This window comes from Lacerta agilis, chromosome 3 (genome assembly GCF_009819535.1).
Source record: "Lacerta agilis isolate rLacAgi1 chromosome 3, rLacAgi1.pri, whole genome shotgun sequence".
In the NCBI taxonomy this organism is placed as follows: Eukaryota; Metazoa; Chordata; class Lepidosauria; order Squamata; family Lacertidae; genus Lacerta; species Lacerta agilis.
This window is the reverse complement of record NC_046314.1, coordinates 80,489,959-80,513,290: the sequence shown is the minus strand read 5'-3', so window position 1 is coordinate 80,513,290 and position 23,332 is coordinate 80,489,959. Positions and strand designations below refer to the sequence as shown.

The following is a 23,332-nucleotide window of genomic DNA, read 5'->3' as shown; positions in this document are numbered from 1 at the left end:
AACCTCGGGCTCGCCGCTCTTGCGTTTGCGTCCGCTGCGCGCGCGCGTGCACGCATGGAGCGTGCTGAGGGAGGATGGTCAGCAGCAGGAGCAAGGAGGAGCGGCCTCGGCAAGGAGTGAGGGCGGCCGGCCTCCGGGGCTCCTTGAGCCGCCGGCGCCGCCACTACTACCACCGCCGGCAGCGCCATGCACCGTACCAGTAGCGTGTCTTCCTCCAGCCGGTCCAAAGAGAGCAGTAGCTCGGGCTCTCGCAGTTCCCGCTCCGGTGCCTCTGGTTCGACGCGAGGCCGGAGCCCGCGCCGTTCGCGCTCACGCTCGCGCTCGCGCTCGCCTTCCCCGCGAGGCCGCCGGTACCGTTCGCCGTCCAGCAGCCGCTCTTCTCGCCGCTCGCCGTCCCCGCGCCGCAGTAGTCGGGTACGGTTTCCGTCCGTGGGAGCCGGAGCCTCGCCGGCTCAGAGCAGATTTGCCCGGCTTAGCGACCTTCTTGAGGACCGGGCCTTGGGAATATTAGCCTGCCCTCCCCTTTATCCCCCGCCATGGCCATGGCAACGGCTCCCTGCCCGGCCGCTCGCTTGCTCGCCTGAGCCACGCACCGAAGTGGTGACAAACGGAGTATATCCCCTTTGGTCTCTTCCTGTCGTCCTGCAGGTTTCAGGAAAGGCGACCCTTCCTTTCGCGCCCCCGAAGTGCACAAAGACCTCTCACATCGCTGGGCCAGGGCCTAGCAAACTCTTGCGTCCCCCAGCAGTTGTACCTGCAAGCACAGTTTTGGTTAGGGGAGGACTACCGCAAAGGCATAGTTGTTAAGCCAAAGTTGGCGGGCTTTCCCCACCCCACAAAAAAGTCACGGAGGACGCAATCCTATGCACACTTACTTGGAAGTAATTTAATTTAATAAGACGTCTCAGTAAGTTTAGAGCTGGCCTAAGACGTTGCCTAAGGGAGGAGCAAGTGGTACACCTGCCCTCCGTTTATGGTTCATGGTATCCAAGGCTGGTTCAGTGATTTTGGTATCCAGGGCTGCTCAGTGATTTTGGCACATGAGACAGAAAATCCAGAAAAACCTCTTCCACTCCCCCCCCCCTTTGCTGGCAGTAGGAAGATAATAACAATAACAGACTACTTCAGATTCATTGCCCTTCCATTACCCTTAAAAGCAGTTGCCTAAGGCACACTCTTCACTTCCTAATGGTAGGGTTGCCCAACATGTTTTTTGGGAATTTATCTTCAGGTTCTTTGGTCATTATTCTTTTTTAGAAAAGCAGAATATTTGTGGGTTGTGGGAGCTTAGTTCTTTGTGGATTGAATAGGAAGGTAGGACTATACAAAGTTTGAAACTAAACATAGTATACGTACTTGAAATATATTTCGGGAGAAATCAGTACGGTTAATAAACAGGTTAGGTCATGCAGCAAATTGCTAAAGTAACCTGTCCCTTGGAAAATAATAATTGTCTGTTGTCACAGGTGTATATGGGAATAGGTAAGATAAACAAAAATAAAATAAAACGAGCAATATTTATACAGGAATGAAAAGTAGTTAAGCAGTTGTCCATATACGAGGCTGCAACACAAATTACCAGACTAAGAAGTAAGTCCCACTAAACAGTGGAGTCATTCTGAGTAAATACACACATGATGACAGTGATTGCAATTGTAATTGCTTTGGTTCCCAAAGTACTTGACTGATCTTTTGGCTTTTTATTTTCAGAAATTCTGCTAGTTTGAAAATCATTTCAGCTAAGCATCTGAGGAACAGTTTCTTAGATGGGGATATTGAAATTAAATAGATTATTTAGGAAGTATAAATATTTTATAATTGATTTTTAATGTTATTCTGATTGTTTATAGGTATGAAACCCAAATAAATTTTAAATACTTACGTCTATTAGCCTTTGGCTTACCTCACAATTCATCATCTTTTAATTTCTGCTCTACTGCTTTGCAGTTGTAACCTTAGGAGAGTTTTAGTAAATTTGTTTTGATTTATAATCTTCCTGTGCTTGTTGGGGATAGCAGAACATAACACAATCCTAAGCATATTGACTCAAAAATAAGTCTCTATATGTTCAGTGGGATTTGATTTCTAATAACTGTGTTTATGATTGCTATTAGACAAATTAAGTTTATATAATGAAAACTTTTAATACCCCATCTCTTAAAGCAGTACTAGAAAATACTTATGCTCTGACTGAGGGAAATAAATCGGTTATGGGGGGGCAGACATCAAGAGATTTTTTTTTAGCCTAGCACGTAGATGGTACAGGCAATTTTGAAAATTAGAGGTGGCAGTCTCCAGTGTTTTTCAAACTTGGATCCCCAGCTGTTGTTGAACTACGACTCCCATCATTCCTGACCCCTGCTAACTAAGGTGATGGGAGTTGTAGTCCAACAACAGCTGGGGACTCAAGTTTGTGAAAAAACTGCTGTAAGCAGTGTGGGGCCAAATCCTTTCCCATCGTTATAGATGAAAAGCATTTAATGGTAGGGTAGCGTTGTTGTTTTTTAACCCATGAGCCACATATACCTTTAACAAGACCTCCAGGGACCTCATGCCAGTGGCCACCTCATACTTGAATACCCACACTCACATGTGCACACAGAGCACATAGGCCCTGGCCCTTAGCTGTTCCCCAAGCTGGCCCTCACATTCCTCAGCCCAGCAGGGACCTCCGTGCTCATCAAGTTATCAGACTGATGGCTGAGTAGGGATTGATTGGATAACCATCAGGGCACTGGACAGTGTGTGTGGTTTTATTTATTTTTTACTTCACCCACCCCAATGTTAAGTCTCTATTTGCTCCCAAAATTGGTAGGTTCTAGGTTCTCCTAGAGTATGAATAAGAACCTGCTACTGGTCATTTTTGATCTGTCTTAGAATGAGCAGAGCTGCTTGTGATCAGCCCAACCAAGTGAGCAGGAGCTTTCCCCAAATATTCAGTGGCATAAAAAAATAGTGAAATTGACTCAGGCCATTTATAAAGTTATTGTACTGTACACAGGCAAGAGTCCTGGAAAGTAATATTACTGTATAAAGATTTTCCTGAAGATCCAGACTGCTGCCTTGCTGCCCAGTGTTCTGAAAAGGAAAGGTTGAAAACTTGTGATAGCTGGGGAGTTGAAACCCAACTTAAAGGTGAACAGTAGCCTACTTGAGAGGGGCATAAGTCACTTCCAGGTTAGATAAAGGAGCCCCAAACTGCAATTATGGTTTTATTTCTGCTCATGGCATAAGTGATACATTGGTGGAGTTTATAAAACTACCCATATTAAATTGCATATTTCTAAACATGAATTCACTGGTAGTCATTTACTGTGGCAAAGCAGTTATGTGAGTTTTCTGGATAATTTTGAATCAGAATTTTTCAGTGCCTTAAATTGATTGGGATTGGATTTAGTTTAGTTGGATTACAGTGGTACCTCTGGTTGCGCATGGGATCCATTCTGGAGCTCTAGTCGGAGCCTGAGGAATTTGCAACTGGTGATTCCTGTACTGCGCATGGCGCAGTAGAGCACTTCCTGGTTTGCCGCGTGTGTAACCCAAAGGATACACAACCAAAGGTGTGTGTATCCAGAGGTAAAATCCAGAGGTTTGGATTTTAATTAAGCCTTGTTTATACATGCATGCTTGAGCACACAAATCTACAAATCAGTACAGTCCTACCTCGGGTTACGGCCACTTCAGGTTGCGCGATTTCAGGTTGTGCACCCCGCCGAACCCGGAAGTACCGGAACAAGTTACTTCCGGGTTTCGGTGCTTGCGCATGTGCAGAAACACCAAAGCGCACTTTTTGCATGCGCAGAAGCGCCGAATCGCAGCCTGCGCGTGTGCAGATGCGGCACTGCGGGTTGCGAATGTGCCTCCCACACCGATCACGTTCACAACTCGAGCGTCCTCTGTAGCTCTCATGTGAGAGAGAAGATGCTTTCCAGGGACAGTCATCTAACTAAAAAGTGTTGTTGAAACTTTGAAATGCCCCCAAATTAACTCTATTCTTTCCATCCATTTTATTACTAATTAATTTTATGAAACAATATATTCCAAGAAAGTGAGAATATTTTGTGGAAACAAACATCACTGGGGATATTTTCTGCCCTACATCACTGGCTGCAATTTTTCTTAATGGTAAAGTACCAATCTAGTTCCATTGCCTACACATGTGTTCACAGATGCCTTCAGTGCAGATGAGTGCAAGTTTCATGTGCACTGTCTGATTTGAGTTGGCGTTGACACTGTTTAAATTGCTTAATTTCACAGTGTTTTTGGCTTGTTCCTTGAATTTAATTTGATTAGTTTTCATTTCAAAGCAACAAAGGTGATGTCAAAGCAGCTCACAACAATAACATAATCTATCCTAATAACTAGCATGATGGAACTGTATTTTTCTCCAATTGCAGAGACGTTCCCCGGGCCGGCGTTCACGTTCCCCAGGCCGGCATTCTCCAAGTCGACATTCTGAGTCTTCAGTGGAACAGAATTTACGGATCACAGTTGGCAATGACCGTTACGGCATTGACACACCTGAGAGAAAGAGAGTATCTGATAGACTAGGCTCACCAGTTGATAGTCTGAGTGATTTGGACAGGTATGCCTCTGAAGAATAGCCTTTCAGAATTACACCTTTTAGTTCTTATATCATAGGTGATATAAATGATCGCTTAACTTGCTGTGAGATGGTATGAAATTGTATTGGATGGAATATATCAAGAATCCCACATCTAAGAGATGTTTAGCTTTCTTCACTTTTACGTCGTATTGGTACTCTCAAGTAGTTGCCAAGACCCAGGGGTAGCTCTTAAAGCTAGGGCTTGCTGATCAGAAGGTTGGCAGTTCGAATACCCACGACGGGGTGAGCTCCTGTTGCTCGGTCCCAGCTCCTGCCCACCTAGCAGTTTGAAATCACATCAAAGTGCAAGTAGATAAATAGGTACCACTCTGGTGGGAAGGTAAACTGCATTTCTGTGCGCTGCTCTGGTTCGCCAGAAGCGGCTTTGTCATGCTGGCCACGTGACCCGGAAGCTGTATGCCGGCTCCCTCGGCCAGTAACTCAAGATGAGCGCCGCAACCCCAGAGTCGGACACGACTGGACCTAATGGTCAGGAGTACTTTACCTTTACTGTTTATGATTATTGTTGCTGTAATGTTAACCATGTTGTTGATAGTGATGGAATATATTATGAATGCCTATAAATTAGAAAAGGAGAAAGTTGAAGATTTAAAAAAATGAATTAGGAAGTTAACAGCTAGTTGACTAGGCTGAAGGCAACAAGATTCTCACTAGATCAACACTCTTGAGTTTTTATGAGAATTTATTTCAGTGGTGAACTACTATGGATAAAGTTTTTATGTGTCTCAGTTGCTGGTAACAGCGGACTGTCCTTTGTAGCTGAATTGCTAATAATCTCAAAATATTTTGATAGACTATTTAACCATTGCTTAAATTGGTAATATTCTGAAATTAAAACATTTTTCCTATGTACCATTGCTGCTGATCTTACTTCAGTTAGCATGCCATATCTATATCAGTTCTGTGACACGGTGATTGCAGTGATCCATTTTGTACAGGCTTGTATTTTGTAGTCAAGTTTGGTAAACTTATACTGCAAGCCTATTAGAAGTAAATCCCATTGAGTTCACTGGGCTTACTTCTAGGTAACTGTCTCAGGTTCTTGCTACTGTTTAACCTATATCATCTTAAAAGCAAATTACGTAGTATAAACTAGGCTTAAAATTAAGTGAATAGGTGTCAATTTACAGCTTTCATTTAGTCCCAAACAATCCTTTTTGCAGTTTGTGTTCTCTTGTTAGAATCTTGTGAAGCGTAATTTATTGTTATTTTTTAATTAGCTCATTTGACTGGAGGGGTACATTTAAATTTTGTTCTTCCCTGCTGTATTGTGGTATTCCCAGTATATATAAATAAATAGGAGAGTGTCTTTTATGAAATCTGATGAATACTTTTCCTCCTTCCTGTCATGCTGGCTTTTGTGAAACCAGATGCTGCATTATTAAGAGTGGAAAATGACTACAGTAATTTTTTTACTTGGATGTAGGGGAGGAATCATTTAGAGACAGTTAACATATAATGTAATCCTTCAGAGAAGTTTACAACAACGTTGACTGCAGTGGCGGGAAATAAAGTTGCTTTGATCCAGGAGTTGTCAATAAGCTTTGGAGAAGGAGTGGACCATTTACAGTTTAGTGAGATGGTAATCATAAGAAATTGCTGAGTGCTTGTTCACATGTAGTGCTGTATAGGATGGGTGGGTCATTTATTTATGTGCCTTCTTTATATGCAGGACATGTAGTGTGAATTGTGGCCTGTTGGTGTATGTTTGTAACAAGTGTGTTTCATTCAGTCTGTGCACTCTTATCGCTAAACATCACTTTTAACAGGGCTTAGTTGGTATGAATATTTAGTAAACACCCAGGACAAGCTACCGGAATACCACTCTTGCAGAATGTGCAAATTATTGCCCACAGAATGGAAAACAATAGATTTAAAACATCATCTTCTGCTAGCATCAATGGTAGTATTACGAGAGGTTTTGAAAATACGTCTGCATCTGAGGAGTGTGGTGCATGCAGATAATTTCACACAACCTTTTCTGAAGAAGAATGGTGGGAGATGGGCAAAAAAGTACAAAGCTAGTTTTGAATCATTTTTCCTTAATTGAAATCATGACTTTTTAATGGTTCAATCTACAGTACTACAGTGGTGCCCCGCTAGATGAATGCCTTGCTAGACGAAAAACTCGCTAGACGAAAGGCATTCGCTAGCGGAAGGCTGCCCTGCAAGACGAAAAAGTCAATGGGCTTTTTCCCTGCGAAAACCGCTATTTTGCATTGGTGCTTCGCAAGACGAAAAAATTGCTATACGAAGACACTCGCAGAACAAATTATTTTCGTCTTGCGAGGCACCACTGTACTTGTTTCCCCCCCTGCTCATTTTATTTTTAGTGGACTCTGATCTAAGAGGTTAGCAATAACAGCAAATTCGGAACTGAAATATTTGCTTTCTGAAAATGAATTGAAGTTTAAAAGAGAATTAAGCACCCATTTTGTAAATTTACTAATTAGTGCTTCTTGGAGGAATTACTATTTCTAGGATGAAGCTGCTTTCATTTTCTTTATTTTTCTGATATTTATTGTGAAACAGAAGAGTCTTTGAGACATAAAAAGCAGCAGCAAAATCATAAGAACAAGGATGGTGCAAGTTGGGCCTGTAGTTGAGTGCCGATGCTTAGGGTGCTAGTTGTCTATACTTGTTTTCAGGATTTTCCTTCTCTGTCCATGGCCCTCAACAGTGAGTCAGTATTTGTTGTCTACAGCAGGGACATCCAACTCCCAAGAGACTGCAATCTACTCGCAGGAAAAAGAATATGGCAGTGATAAACCCCTTTTTGGGGAGGGGGGTTCAGGACTTCAGGTCTTTTTTTCCAGGGAGGAAAGTCAAAGTTGTTGACCTTTGGGGGTTCAGGTCAAAGTTGTTGAGCTTTTTTTAGAGGGGCAGGTCTAAAATGTTGAGCTTTTTGCGGGGAAGGGGGGAGAGGGAAAAGTCGCTCGCTCGCCAAAAGATTGATCAGGAAACAAACAGCAAAAACTCCCATCTTCTGTTCTAGCGATCATGCGCGAATGGAAGATGGGGCAAGGGTCCGTGTCCTCTTTCGCAGTCAACCGGTTGGACATCCCTGGTCTGCAGGATATACTCAGTTGTCATTTGGATTCTTTTCCCTTAAGTCTTTTGTGTATTTCTACAAATCTTGGGGTTTTCCTGAGCCTGCTGACAATTGCCTTGTGTGCATCAGTGCTTCTCTTTTGACTAAGTAAATTTCTATGCTGGAGAATTGAATTCACTATTTGTATATAGGATACTTGCACTGTCTATTGTTTGTAGCTAGTTCAGAGTGACAACATAATCTTGGTAACAAACATAATTTTGATTGAAACACTCATCCAATTGATATCCTGATCCTATGGACTTGGTTTAGGTGTAATTGGATCTATAGTGGCTTAAGTGCTATAGCTAAACCAGAGCACTGTGTTTGATAACTGAGTTCATCAGTTGAGTCCCATTTGCCATTATCTACGTTATTCTCCTGGGAACTAACTACCTTTTGGTTGCAGTTGCACACAATAGATTGTGAAAGACCTTAGAATTTAATTTATATTATTTGCTCCTGTCAAAGTGGTGTTCCTGTTCTGTTTTAAAGGCAGTTCATATTTGAGGTTGGGGCACTTTGGTCTGATTATTTTAGCAGTTTCTGTGATGAGCTGCTCATAATGTCAGACCACAAGAAAGCAGCAAAACCACATTTCACTGTTTATTCACAAATCACATTACATGCATACAGTATATTATATAAACTTCACTTTTTATTGAAAAATCTTTGAACTGTTAAAAACAGTGATATTTTGTCTTCTAAATGCTGGGTGCATGGGGGGAATCTCAGAAAGCAGGTTTTGAAAATACTAGCAGGGAAAATGCTTATGTTTTCTTCTATAATAATATTGTTGCTGATGATGGAGGAATCATAATAGCCATGGTATAAAAATACTTATAAGTAATGTTATGTTGCTCATTTCTCCTATTTCCATCCTGATGAAGTTAGTGCTTCCCTGGATGGTCAGTCAGACATATGTATGTATGTATGAATGAATGAATGAATGAATGAATAACTTTAAATTATGTTGTCTAAACTAAAACAAAACAATTAAGGTGTATATATATTTTGGAAATAATCTTACAAAAATTACTAGCCTGCAAGGCAAAGGAGGGACAGAGAACTATGTTTCTGTGCTGGGCTCAGAGGAGGAGACTTTCCTCCTCTGGCAGCATCTGGGTTTCTCTGTTGGGCTCAGAAGTAGCAGAATGCTCTGTCCCTCCTCTGCCAGCCTACTCACTCACCTGCATGCACCCCGTTGTTGCCTGTGGCTGCCAGGCTAATGCTCAAAAGCTGTATAAAATAAAGATACTGGGTTGAATCCAGAGTTCTGTGGGCAAAATTTCACTCATGGAACAAGGTTCTTTCAGGTCTTGGCTCTCCCCCTCTGTTTATGTTGCATGTCTCATGGTGATAAATATAAAGACCTCTAAAATGAGTGGTGAAGGTATTGTTGAATATGCAGCATCTCCAGAACCAGCCATCTTGGCTTCAAAGCATGAATCATGCATTTTACACCTTTCTGAGTTCAGGGGATGCTGTTACAAGTTGCTGGCTTTGTTGTAACTTATGTGCCTCTCTTATCAGGGATGACTTTGCCGATGGTCCAATATTTAGCAGAGGTCTTTCACGTCCTCGAAGCCTTGAGCGATATCCCTCCTGTGAGGAAAATGCTTCTAGTCCTTTCAGTATGAGACATAGTGAGGACTCTCACAGTAGGGATGTTTTCCTCCACCAATCAGACTATAGCATGAACTATGACCATCTACAGGATCTCCCAAGGGAAACTGATAGGGATGGTGTACTACTTAGGAAATCCTCGTATTCATCAGAGGATAGAGGGCGAGAGCCCAAACGTCCTCGATATGACAGAGACGACAGACAAACTGACATGAGCATAGAGCCTCAGGGTTTCTTGCCAGGGACACGAAACTACCGTAAGCGAAGTCCTGGTAGGAGCCCAAGCCCACCATATCTGGATTTCCGTGAGCTTGAAAGTGCTAGGAGAAAAAGAGAAGAGGAGCTGAGCAGAAATTTGAGTCAAGAATTGCCTGGACATCGTTATATGATCCCTGACAGGAGCAACCCACTGCAGTCTTCTGAACCTCGGTATCTCCATAGACCGGATAAAGCACCAGCAATGCCCAAAAAGTCCATTTTGAAGAAACGCGTGGACGATCCTTCTGTGCAGGTTTGGCCTATATTCTTTTCTCTCCTTACTAAACTGTCAGTTATACTTTGTTGCTTTTTTGTAAATCTTATTTTACTTAATCTCTGGAGTAGATACCCTCAGAACAATACCCAGGTCACCCTTGCTGTTGTGGAATATTAAATGCCAAAATAACAGCATATTTAGGAACTGCTGTGTCTCTTTCACACCTTCCTACAGTTGACTGTTAACTGTTCTAAACCACTGGCTACAATCCTGGTGTATCAAAGTTTTGTCTGTCTTATTAGTTAGCACTGAATGTATTCACAAATGACAGTTCTTTATTTCTTTTTTATTTTAGCCTGAAGTCTTTTCCAGCAGTTCTGCCTCTGTCAAAGAGCCTCCCCTTATTACAGATCATCATCCTTCGCAGAAGCGTAGCAGCATTGCTCCTTTTTCATCTGAGGTGGAGAATTTCCTCAAACAGTTCAACAAAAGTGCAGTTGCAGAATCTACAAATAAAGAGTCTCAAGGCAGTGTGCATAATTGGAAACTAAATTCTGGCCAACAGCAAAACACTTCCCCCTTTGAACAGAATTTTGGCAGTTTTTGGAAACAGAAAGACTATCATGAGTCCATATCAGAGCCTGAAGACCGGCACAATGACTTCTTACTTCCTCATGAAAGAGCCAGTCAGGATGGGAGTGGCTTTTCACGCATTCTTGGTATGATGGCAGATTCTACCAGTGCTCAGGAAAAGAGAAGGCGTGGCTTCCCTGACATTGAGGATGAAGAAAAGTTTCTTTATGGTGATGATGAAGATGACTCTACCATTAATTCCCCCGCTATTCAAAAGCCAACACTTAGTGTTGGTAAAGAACCTGAAAGCCTGAAAGAAAGTTCTGCACCTCCTGCTAATCCTTCTGTAAAACCTGAAGAATCCAGACCAGAGCATGAGAAAATTTATAACTTGCTCAAAACTATTGGTCTTGACATTGGGGTGGCTGAAATTGGTAAGCTTGCTGCCCGCACTCAGGAACAACTCCATGGGAAGAAAACAGCTCATTCTCCTGATCGTCATTCAATAACGTCTCATAAATTTGAATCTAGGGAGGGGCGTCGCAGTCGTAGTGACACTTATTCTCCAGAATCAAGGCAGCATCACTCTCTTTCACCCTCTGATTCTTTCCCATCTAAAGATATAACCTCTATTTCAAATTCTGAGCACACAAAAAACGTAACTGTAGGGCAAAATAATCCCACTCCCATACCAGAACAGTCTGTTCCCCCAATATCTCTAATGCCGTCGGCTCCACCTCTTCCTAATTTGTCTTCTACTTCCACTTCGGTTTCCCGGTATCGAGTTTCTCGCTTTTCACCATTCACTGCAACTCAACTGCCACAAAACTATCCATCTCCCACAATGCCCCCTCCTGGTTATGATGCATATGGACACTATATGGCATATGCAGCATCTGGCTGGCCCATGTATGGTGCTCCTCAGCAGGCTGACCCCACACTTTCAGATGTACATGGGCTTGTCACACTGACAGTACCACCAAATCCCACGCGACCCAACCTCCGAGTTATTGAGACGGTTTCCACAGGCAAAGGGACTCCTGATATGAAGAGAGATGACTCTGTGCTTGTACAAATCCCTAGTGCTACGACTTACTCAAAATTATCCCCTCAGTTTTCTCAGCCCTTTCTTAAAAGTGTTAAAGAAAGACTATCTGATGAAAGAAATCGGGCTTCTCAGAAGCTAAAGGTGAGTATTTTTAATGTTATTGATAATTTTGTTTCTTGCAACACACAATCTAAAGGCATAAGAATGCTGAGTATCTGTGTTTATTTTTCAATCTTAACACTTTACCACTCTCCACATACCAGAATTTCTGCCTTCAGTGTAGCAGTTAATGTATCAGATATATGCCATAGGATGTAAAATTGGTTCCTTATTTAGGATTTTATTCATTGATGCTGCCATTTAACAGCAGTTCTGAGTACTTCCAATTTGACCTTTTTTCTGTATCCATGTGACATTGCAATTTTTGGCATAGAATGTGCCCCCAGTGTTTAAAAATATTTGACTATTCAATTAATCTGTGGCAGGAGATGCATTATAAACACTTGAAACAAGGGCACAGCTTATTACTGAGTTGAGTTTCTTAGTGTGTTTCAAGTAGCATTTAAAATTCTTGAAACAAAGTGAAACAGATCACAGTCCTGCGAAATATCCCAAATTAGCAAGGTTCTCATAAAAATCTCTTCTAACTTTTCTTTTTATATTCAGTTGCATTTGTGCATTTGGTATCTTCATTTAGGAGTGAAGAGAAGCATCTACTAAATAATAAGATTCTAGAATAGTAACTAGTACAAGACTAAATTCACCAGGAAAACAGGCAAATATTTCCAAAAACGGATGCTTAAATATTACTACATTGCAGTAGATTATGGCTACATTCCAACAGAGTTAATATGTGCTGCAGCCCATTGATTTCAGTGGGCTTAAGCATACTTAATTTTAATTAAACATACAGTTGTGTCCCTCCTTTGACAGAAGATTCTTTCAGACTGTGGAGGCTTCTGTGAGCAGAAAGGGGTGTGTGATTCTTTTTGTATAACATTTTCCATCTGCAGCCCCTTCCCTCAGTTCAAAGAAGTTCCTCTGTAGTTCAGAGAAAAGCAAAAGTACTTAATTATTAAACCTTTATTTTGATTGAAAAAGCAACATAGATACAGCATAGAATAAATGAGCTGCAACCTCTGAGCAGAGATGCATTTGCATCAGATACTAATACACATGGCTACTTTAACATGATTATTGGCATTTCTCAAATTCAAGAAAAAGCATTGGGAGTCATCCCAGTGGTCTTTGCAGTGTTTCTTTGACTGGTCCATGAAAGGGGGTATTTTTACACCTTTGTTTCCTTTGTTAACTTTCTAGGTAATGGAGGAAAGAGAGAAGTTGAGGTCTGAACAGGAAGCACGACAGAAGAAACTGCACTATCTCAGGACTGAATTAGATAGACTTTCAAAACAGCAAGGTACTGCTTTCTCTCATTTTATACCTCATATTCCCCTGTGATGCTCTATAGTGGTGATACCAAGTGTAGGATTATTTTTACTACTACTAATTTAGTCACCCCTAAATATTATCCTAAACAGGAATTAATTATTGTGGATCCTGTATTGATTATTGCCAGTTCTGCATTCAGTAATGTGGACAGAACTTTCTGGCATTTGGGCCCAACAAAATGGTGTGGGGTACCTTTAAGTACATAAAATAATTTTGCATGTGTTAACATGATTTTCTTATGCTTCCTACTCCACTACTTTGACCAACTCAGGGGAGATGCTGCGGAAGAAACGTAGGGAGAAGGATGGACACAAAGACCCTTTGTTAATAGAAGTGAACAGACTACAGGAGAACATTGTGAAAGAGATTTCTCAGCTGAAGTTACATGCAGATGCTGCAGAGAAGAAACAATCTGAGCTTGACAAAGTAGCTCAGATCCTGGGTATTAATATATTTGAGAAGTCCCGGAAGCAATCTTCAGAAAATAAGGACTCACCAGAAAAAAACAAGTCAGAAAATGCAAAAGGTCAGGAGAGAACTTCCAACTCAGTCAAGGTAAAATTCTAAGTGCTGATTCTAACTGATGTTCTCACTTTTGGTAAAAACAGGGTGTTTGGAAGAATTTTTTGCCACCCGCTTCTTCGATATTAAGTTCAAACTTTGTTAAGCCGTTAAGCTGTCACTTGTTTTGTTTGACCTAATTTTTTGTTATTATTAGTATCCTGACTTTGGGGGTCAGAAATTATTACCATGTGACTTAAAAGTAACATTAAATTTGTAAAAAAAAAAACACACAATACACAATATCAACATAGAAAATAATAATCAAGATCCTTCCCACAGGGAAGTTGGTGATAGAAAGGCCTAAGACAGGGAGGTAATAGTCTTTCCTGAACCCTTTCCACTGGTCCAGGAGTGGAGGGAATGATTTCAAGAGGTGGCTGGTGTTAGAATAATCTGATGACATTCTACAGAGTAGAAAAAAATCAGAATGTTTATGCACAACAGTTATCAAGTAGTTTCTGAAGGACCATGAATGTTGAATATTTCATGGAGCTTGTAATTTTAATTTCAAATAGCTTTCGGTGTGGCCAGTTTCGAAAAACCTACATAAATTGAATTAATAGAAATTTCTAAAAACACAATACCCATAATATAATGTTGATTTTTTTCTCTCCCCTTCAGCCTGAGGAAGTGCATAAAGAGAGAAGTCTATGTGGTGCTGAATATGATTCATTCCTGTTTTTTTCTGTTTTTTTCTGTCTTAAATAATGCTATGATTATCTTCTGACTTGAAATTCTCTACCTCAGGCGGATTTTTCATGCTCCTGCAATAGCCTTTATTTTCTTTAATAAACATTTTTAAAAGGGAAGAAATCATTGTGGCATTTTGTTGTTTGATGTAAAGAATCTGATAATTATTCTGGAAGGAGACAGCGTGCGTGTTTTTTCTTGTTGATCACAAATGTGGAGTGACACAGTCTCTGCAAAAATGACAGAAAAAACCCCAAGAAAATTTATTGGGAACAAGATTCTAATTTGGGTTGCCTTCCCAAACCTAACAACCTTCTTGCATCAGGATGGATTTTCCCTTCTGCCACTCATTAACTTGGAAACTATGAGAGAAAAATTTCCTAGCTCTTCTGAAAGTGAAACACTGGATAAGTGATCTTCTTAAGTCTGCTTTGCCAACCAGATCCTGCTTGTAGGCTTCCCACGGACAGGATGCTAGGCTAGATGGGTCATTGGCTTGATCACAGCATAGCTGCTCTTATAATCATGTAAAGACAACTCAGCTGTTAGAGCTCACAGCCCATTATTTGTGGGAGCAAGCAGATCAGTGGAAGAGGAAGGGGATGTCTATATAATGCCAAAGCATTCTTTATGATTCTCAAAAGAAGGGAGCTAGAGGATAAGAGCACACAACATTAAACATAATGCTTTCTTCACTGACTGACCTAAACAATTTTGGAAGAAAAAAACTATCTTGATTGGTATACAAGGATCTTATGTTGTTACTCTGGTCTCCTGATCCAGTCTGTTCTTACAGTAGGTTGGAAGAGCATTTTATGTTTCCCCTGCAACTCTTTACAACTCGTTTTGGGAGGCTTTTCTAGGGATGTGGACTTAAAGAGTTTTGTCACATATATTATACTTCTAGGGGATCAAAGAGTCAAACAGCATGATATAGTAGACCCTATTTCTCATGTATATTAAATGCAATAGCAGAGTCAGTAATTCAAGATTTGAGACAGACCAGATTCTTCTTCTGCAAGCTTTCTTCAGTGACAGCTTAGAATCTGAGCACTTGCGTTTTGCCACAATATAGAGTGTATCATATAATGTAGAGAGAGTATGCAAAGTGACTGGCTTTTTAAGTGTTTCTGAGAATTCATTGGTAGTTGCTGGTTATTTTGTACTTAAGTATTTTGTACTTAAGTTTGCATACTGCACACATGCACCGTGTACTCCATGGGATGTCATCCCTTGATTGCTTAATACCTGCAACCTTGGCAACATGCTTGAGTCTCGTTGGAAGTTCTTTCCTGTTGACTGAACAACATCTGAGTCGGCAATGCCAACTCACTGAAATGGTGGAATTATCCTGGGCATTGACAGGTGATATATAGTTACATATTTTGTGCGGTCTCTATTAAAGGCTAGTTTTGAGGCACTGGCTGTCATTCCACAGTTAGTAATGTTTCATTTTTTTCCAATTTAGGATTTAAAAACTAATGACAAACCTGGGTGCAGGAGCCCCAAGTCTACAGAATCTCATTTTCAGCTATCCAAACAGCATTCCCAGGAAATCAATATTTATGACTATTACGACACGGGAAACCACTGGTGCAAGGACTGCAATACCATCTGTGGGACCATGTTTGATTTCTTCACACATATGCATAATAAGAAGCACAGGCAGGTGTGTGCTATCAGGTTTTCATTAAGTGTTTTAATTTGCTCTTCCAAGTTGTAAAATAATGTTTTGTAGAAAGCAAAGAACTACATGTCAATCAACTTTCCTTTTAAAAAATACAGTTCTAATTCCTAATCTTTTTGGTATGGTTTGTCACTTACTGTATTTCTCCATGCATAAGACACCCTCTTTTTTGAACCCAAAATTAAGAAATCAATATTTTAAACAACAAACAGAAAAACTTTTATATTTTCTTAAATATTCAATGTCTGAGGGTAACTATTTGAATCACAGCTTCATTTTGAGTGTCAGTATGTGAGACAGTTCAGTACATGCCTACTTGATATGTATAGTTCTATGTTTCCTCAGTGCTTTTAGCATTTAGCAGGAAAGCAGACCTCATTTTAATATTTCCTTTGTCATTGTAAATAGACCTTGGATCCATATAACAGACCTTGGGCTTTGAAGACTCAAACTGAAACAAAGCAAAACCTTACAAAACACATTGACAAGATACCAGTTCCAGCCAAAGGTAAGTTGATTTTTATAGTTTGAGGTTAAGTGGTGTTTAGTAGGGCCAGATTGTTCGCCCTTCTACCAAGAAATGTTTTGTCTTATTAGTGTCAACAAAAGACTGTCACTTCTAAGTAAACTTCTGATAGCTATTTTGTCTGCATTAATTTCTCCCTTACTGAATTAGGTGGGGATTGAAAAGCAACATAAATTTGTATTTGAATGATAAACAAAGTATATAGTGATAAGAATTGTTGAACAAGTGTAGGTTTCCATTCTTCAGATCAGTTTGTTTCAAGTGGAATCCATGGTTAACTGGCTCATTTCAATTGTAGGGCTTTTTTGTGTACTTTTAGTGTTTCATATGGATTTTTTGTTGTTCAAAGCTGTAGTGTGTCTTACTATCAATTTCTGTGATTGATGGTTTTCGGCGGCATTTCAGGTTCTGAATTTCTAATCCCAGTCACTGGATATTACTGTCAGCTGTGCCAAGATTTTTTTGGAGATCAGATATCAGCAGAACAACATGTGAAAAATAATCCACATAATGAGAAATATAAGGTCAGTACCTGGAGTATTTGTTTTGAATAAAAATGTTTAAAAGTCATCTTATTGAACATGTCTTCTGTTGTAAAAGGGAGGAGAAGGTATAGCTAAGTGGCATGACATGTACTTAATAGGCAAAAGGTTCTGAATTCTGTCCCTGGCATCTCCAGGTAGAGCTGGGAAGGACTTCTTATCTTTCTGAGTCTCTGTAGATAGTATTGTTGGGCTGTATTTCCAGTTGACACTTTGGTTGTGTGTTACTGAAATACTGTACTGTAGTTTACTGTACTAGATTTGTTTTATGCTGAGGTTTTGTCACCTCATTGGAATAAAGCTTTTCTCATATTACATTATATAATCATAAAAGTGTAGAGTTGGAAGGGACAACAAGGGCCATCTAGTTCATCCCCCTGGAATGCAGGAATCTTTTGCCAAGTGGGGCTCGAACTTATGATCTTGAGAGTGTCTCATGCTATACCGACTGAGCTTTGCTAATGTAGATATTCTGAACAATAATTATCTAGGAAAACCACTCTTTCTCCTCCCTCTTGCATTTCTCAGCAAGTATGATTAGTAGTGGGGTGGTGATGAGGAAGATAAAATATTAACTAAGATAAACCTGTACCACTACTGAAATTTCACATTAAGTAACAGCACTGAAACCTTTCCTTGTCTTCACAGAAATATGTGGATGAAAATCCACTCTATGAAGAGAGAAGGAACATTGACCGTCAGGCAGGATTGTCTGTGATTCAAGAAACAGAACGCCGGTTGAAACGGAAGCTGTGTGAAAAGCAAAAAGAAGAGAGAGATGAAAAAGCCGTGAAAGTGGCAAGGAAAGAGGAACCAAAAAGTAAAGAGGAACCAAAGAATTCCAAAGAAGTAGGAGATGGGGAGAATGAAAATGAGTCTAATAAAAGGAAAGGAGTCTCTAATGGCCAGAAATCCGGGGCTAAGCTTAAATTGAAGAAAGATGACAAAGAGGTTGAAAAGAAGGAAGGGAAAAAAGAGGAACGACCAAAGGAGTCAAGAATGTCATCTTTTGGAAAGTTCAGCTGGAGGAAGACTGAGAGAAATGAAAAAAATCAAGGCAAAGATGTAACTGTCTCCAAGGAGGAGAGTTTTGAGGAAAGTAAAGATAAAGAAAGCAAATCACAATCTGGAAAACCAAATTCAAAGCCAATTGCAATTAAATTGTCTGGGAAAACTGTTATCCCACACACAAGTCCCTGGACACCAGTTGTTTCAACATCATCACAAGCAAAAATCAGGCCCAATTTACCAGCCCCCATGATGGTTCTCAGAAAGTCTGCAACAGCAACAGTAAGCAAGCCTGCACCTTTGAATACTTTCTTGTCTATAAAATCCTCTGGTGCTAGCACTAAGCCACTTCCTGTTGTAAAAGAGGGTAATCCAGAACTTGTACTACCTCCTGATATTATTTCAAAAGCTTTTGGGGGAGAAGTAGTAGTTTTAAAGGGTTCACAGGAGAATGCAACGGTACCAGAACAAACAGAGGAACCTGATCATGAAGCTGTGTCCCGGGCTGTAGAACATGCAAAAGCTGTGGAACATGCAAAGGCGACTGCAGTAATAGCACAGGAGCAAGCAAATGTTGTGGCAAAAGCACAAGCAAAGGCACGGGAACTTGCTGCTGTGATAAAGGAGCAAGTTACAAGATTGGGTATTTTTGAGAAACCTAATTGGCGTTCTCCTCTACTTCCACTGCCACCAGGACCACCGCTGTCAGTAGCACTGCCAGTACCACCTGTAATGGTATTCCCATCACCACCCGCAGTGCCACCAAAACAAGCAACCATCCTTGCAGATGACATGGCTCCTGGTGTGTCTGAGGATGATAAAAACATACTGGCAGTGCCCATGTGTCCCCATCCTTTGCCACCACCAACTATTTTCAGAAACCATGCTAAAAAACTGGAGAAAAAGAACTCTTGCCTAGCAGCAGGTAATGCCAAAGATCTATATGATATTTTCTACAACCGCAGTGGGAGGAGTCCAGCTGATAGCAAGTCAGCAACTTCAGATAAAATTAAATCTAATCCTGTTGAGAGAGAGAAAAAAACAGACCTGCTGGCAGATCCCAAACCAAGCAGCAAGCCTGTCTCACAAGAAACTCTACAAAACATACACAGTACTTCAGATGTTAGCAAAATCCCTTTAAGTGACAAGACCCCAGAAACAGATGATGCTGAAGTTGAGAAACTTTTGGCAGCCTATGAAGAAAACTTTAAAACTAGTGTTGAGGGGGAATCAAAGAAAATCTCTCTTTCAGATGCACAGTCAATATTAAAATATGAATCCAATGATTTTTCAGTAAATGCCCCTGTTTCCCTTCAGAACAAAGTAGAAATGGAAACTGCTGATCCAACTGAATTTATTAAGAAATCACCAGACCTTGAAAGAACAGTGTTGGCAGTACAGATACCTAGAAAGAGCCCTCTTTCTTCGGATAACCTTAGCAAGAAACCCACAGGCATTGAGACAACAGATTTTAAACCTGATGGTGATAAAGAATTAGCAATGCAGTTGTCAGTAGATTGTGTTACTTTTTTAGAAGATGTTAGCAAGAAACCATCTGAACTTGAAACAATAGAATTAGCTATGCAGTTGCCAGAAAGCAATGCTTCTCCTTTGGAAGAACTTAACAAGAATTCCTCAGTATGTGAGGCAGCAGAAGTTAAATCTCCTGATGATGATGAATTAACAATGCAGTTGTCACTGGAACCTGGCACTAAGAAGCCATCAGAGCTGGGGACAGCAGAATTTGTGCTGCAGTTGCCAGAAAGCAGTGTTCCTTCTTTGGATGACTTTAGCAACAAACACACAGATCTTGTGATAACAGATCTTAAATCTGATGATGATAAAGAATTGGCAATGAAATTGTCAGAAAACCATGTTGATCTCTTAGAAGATGTTAGCAAGAAGCCATCAGAGCTGGAGACTGCAGAATTAGCCATGCAGTTGCCAGAAAGCAATGCTTCTCCTTTGGAAGAACTTCACAAGAATCCATCTGTGTTTGAGGAAGTAGTGTTTAAATCTCTTGATGATAAAGAATCAGCAATGCAGTTGTCACAGGAACATGATAACAAGAAGTCATCGGAACTGGAGACAGCAGAATTTGCTATGCAGTTGCCAGAGAGCAGTGTTCCTCCTTTGGATGATCTTACCAACAAGCCCACAGGCCTTAAGACAACAGACGTTAAATCTCCTGACGATAAAGAACTAACAGTGCATTTGTCAGAAAGCAGTGTTTTTCCTTTGGATGATTTTAGCAACAAACCTGCAGACCTTGAGACAACAGACTTTAAATTTCCAGATGATAAGGAATTAGGCTTACATAAGTCAGAAGACCATGTTGCTCTTTTAAAAGAGCACAATGTTAGCAAGAAACCATCTGAATTTAAGACAGCAGGATTGGCCACACAGTTACCAGAAAGCAATGCTTCTTTGGAAGAATTTTGCCAGAATTCATTGGAGTGTAGGACAGCAGAGAATAAATCTCCTGGTTATAAAGAATTACCACTGCAATTGTCAGAAGACCAAGAGGCTCTTCTAAAAGATGTTAGCAATAAACCTCTGGGGCATGAGATGGCAGAGTTTAAATTTCCTGGTAAGAAAGAGTTAATAATGCAAATGGCAGAAAATGAGACTGACTTTACTGCTGAAGATGTTGGTATGGCAAGTGACGCAGACATCAGCGATGAGTCACAAGGCCAGCAGAAAATGGATAAATCCAAATTAAACAAGATCAGTAAAAGTTTGGAGATGAAAGCATATTTGACAAGTTTAGGTGAGAGAGATGTAGGAGGAGAACATTCAGAATGTGCAGGACATCAGTTTGTTGTTAGCCAGGAACATGAGTCTCGGTTATTTGAAACACAAATTGATACCCCTAAGGGAGAAGGCCATACTATAACAGAAGATAAGCAAGTTGATGACAGCTCTGAATCAACCATTTCTATGTGGGTTTCAGAGGTGCATGTTCAGAGTCCACTGGCATGGGAGCAAGCCTCATCTTCAAAAGTGAATAAGGAAAATCCTCAAATAGCAATGATAGATCAGAGTTCCAACAAAGAACAATTATTGGATCTGAAATGGGGCAATGTGGGCCTTGATAGGCTTGAATCAGCAATCAGTGATGAAAGTCCACAGACTTCAGAGTTCCAGAACATAGATCCTGGACTGAAGCCTTTAAATACAGATGAATTTAATAATTCCTGTATAAATAATGAACAAAAATTGTTGACTAGTTCTCAACCAAACGATGGTGAAAATTGTAATGTAGTTGGTGTTCCAGTATCAGAAGAGATGTCAGATGAGTGCCTTGCTAACGTAACAATGATAAGCAGTACACTAGGGAAACATGAAGAAATTAGTCAAAATCCATTAAGCTATGAAACCAAGGATTCCCAAGCTAAGGGAGCTGAAACTTTGGGCAGTATGTCCTCTGCAAATGATGAACTTAGTTCCAGTGCAGAATTAATGTTTATAAAAAATAATGGGTGTGGGCCTTCTGAATCTGATCTCAGTTTAAATGACAATGCAGAGAGATGTTCTGTAGAAACATATAGCACTCACTTTTCCAATGTTCAGCCAGAGCTGGTTCAAGAACCACTAGGTGCTCTTCCAACAGAAATCAGTGTTGAGCATCTTGGAGAGGTAGCCCTTACATTCACAGACATGAACACTGGAATCTTGGATACCTCAGTCGCTGGTGACTTGGACTTGAATAACACTTATTCAGAACTTAACTTTGATCATTCTACAATCCCTTCTCCAAAATCTGGAGAAATAAAGCCTAATGATTCTTCTAGTTTGAAACCAAGCCTGGAAATAGAAACCATTAATTTTAGTCTGGGAGATATTGAGGTAGAACGTGAACATCTCGGCATCATACCATCTGAAATTCTGAATGAGGATATTGTAGGGAGTCCAAAGTTAGAAAGCATTTCATCCATTTCTTTAGGGTCCAATAAAACTAGAGAATTGGGCATTGAGCAATCTACAATTGAACCAGAAATGATTGCTTTTGTTGAGTTAGCATCTGGTGACGACGAGGATAAATTTTGCTCCTTGGTTTCTGATGTAATTGTCCCAGACATAGTGTCTCCTGCATCAAATGGTAGCACTGCTGGACCAAGCATGTCACTCATCGAAATGCAGGACATGCCTCCAATTTCATTGGTATTGCAATCAGATGTTAGCAGAGAGAGCACATCTGATATGCCAGCATTGAGTAGCGGTGAAAAAAATGTACAATGCCAAGCAACTGAGTGCAAGGAATCCTTCCTTCTAGATCTACAGAAAACATCTCTAGAAGTGGGGGGCTCAGGTGACAATGAATTGTACATTGTCAAGAATGATACACAGGCATCTGCAAAGGAGCTAAACAAGATAGAGGAAGATGAAAATAATGACAGTAGATGTGAGATTAACAGTAAGTTGACTTCAGAAGTAACTGAAAGCTCTGCAGAGTACCTGGTAAGTTCAGATAATATTGGTCCTGATGTTTGAGTAGCTGTTGTATAGATTTTGTAAATATTCTGTTTGAGTTTGACATGTTAGATATTTTGAAGCTTGCAGTAGATATTTGCTAAAGCCTGAACTTCATTTGCCCTGAAAAATATACACCATTGTACATATTGGATTGTATAAAAAATTTTTTTGTTGAACTTAGAACATTTCATTTCTATTTCTTGCAGTTAAAATGCAATTACTCATCTATAGCTGACCTTCACATATAATACAAAACCATGGTTTAGCATTATCAGAATGCATAACCGTGAACCTTTAGCTTGCACACTTCATTTTACCTCTCCTTGGTGTGACTGAGGAAATTTGAACATTGCATTAATCACAGTTTCACATTATGTCTGAAACACAAACTGTGGTTAATCTTAAGCTTCATAAAGCTTAAACTTCATAAACCATTATATGAAGTTGGCTTGTTTCCACCAACCATAGTTAGGACTAGCTGCATTTCCTCTGGATATGGACAGCAAGGCAAGCTAAGCTACAGTTGGTCTAAGATGGAAGTGAAAGTTTCCAAATGTCACGACTACTTGAGGAAAAGGGTGGTAGCAAGTGAGCTCGAGGCTTGCTGCAGTTTTTCCTTGTAATGCTTAAACAATAGTTTGGCATTTTGTGGGAATGCAGCCATTGTGTACGTGGGCCTTTGGAGGGTTTATTGCTGTTGGGGCATATATAGGTTTGGGGGGGGGGTTGCATTTTTCTTTGACTATTTATTTTAATGGTTTCTGATTTACACAGCTTTTGTAAGTAACATTCCAAGTGCAACAGTGACAAGCGCAAGAACACCTGTTCAGAACTTGAAGAAAAAAAGAAGGCTTTTGCTGAAACATTTCTTGAGTAGAAAGTTTATTTGAAATGTTATGCATGTTTTGTTGCACAAAATGTAAAATGCATAAAGATTGTTCTGCGTT

At 40.3% G+C, this 23,332-nt stretch overlaps 1 protein-coding gene across 2 annotated transcripts; it reads left to right on the top strand.

Moving 5' to 3' along the window:
- The first annotated feature begins 12 nt into the window (after window positions 1–12).
- Window positions 13–23,331, top strand: LOC117044089 (zinc finger protein 318-like). Of its 2 annotated transcripts, XM_033144508.1 has the most exons (12): window positions 13–414; window positions 4,398–4,585; window positions 9,252–9,855; window positions 10,175–11,581; window positions 12,761–12,860; window positions 13,164–13,447; window positions 15,615–15,815; window positions 16,242–16,341; window positions 16,765–16,883; window positions 17,550–19,213; window positions 19,367–22,370; window positions 23,160–23,331. In XM_033144508.1, exons 1-12 carry the CDS (start codon window positions 187–189, stop codon window positions 23,166–23,168), a joined length of 7,908 nt encoding a protein of 2,635 aa, XP_033000399.1. In that variant the 5' UTR covers window positions 13–186; the 3' UTR covers window positions 23,169–23,331. The 2 variants fall into 2 exon arrangements, with proteins under 2 accessions (XP_033000399.1, XP_033000398.1); XM_033144507.1 differs by lacking the exon at window positions 23,160–23,331 and having other exon boundaries at window positions 19,367–22,561.
- The last annotated feature ends 1 nt before the right edge of the window (window position 23,332 follows it).

What these genes read in the sequence shown, in the direction of transcription:
- LOC117044089 (XM_033144507.1), top strand. Translation starts at nt 187, where the DNA reads ATGCACCGTACCAGTAGCGTGTCTTCCTCCAGCCGGTCCAAAGAGAGC. An exon ending in ATAATAAGAAGCACAGGCAG is followed by an intron (nt 15,816 to 16,241) that starts GTGTGTGCTATC and finishes CATTGTAAATAG; the next exon opens with ACCTTGGATCCATATAACAG. An exon ending in GATACCAGTTCCAGCCAAAG is followed by an intron (nt 16,342 to 16,764) that starts GTAAGTTGATTT and finishes GCGGCATTTCAG; the next exon opens with GTTCTGAATTTCTAATCCCA.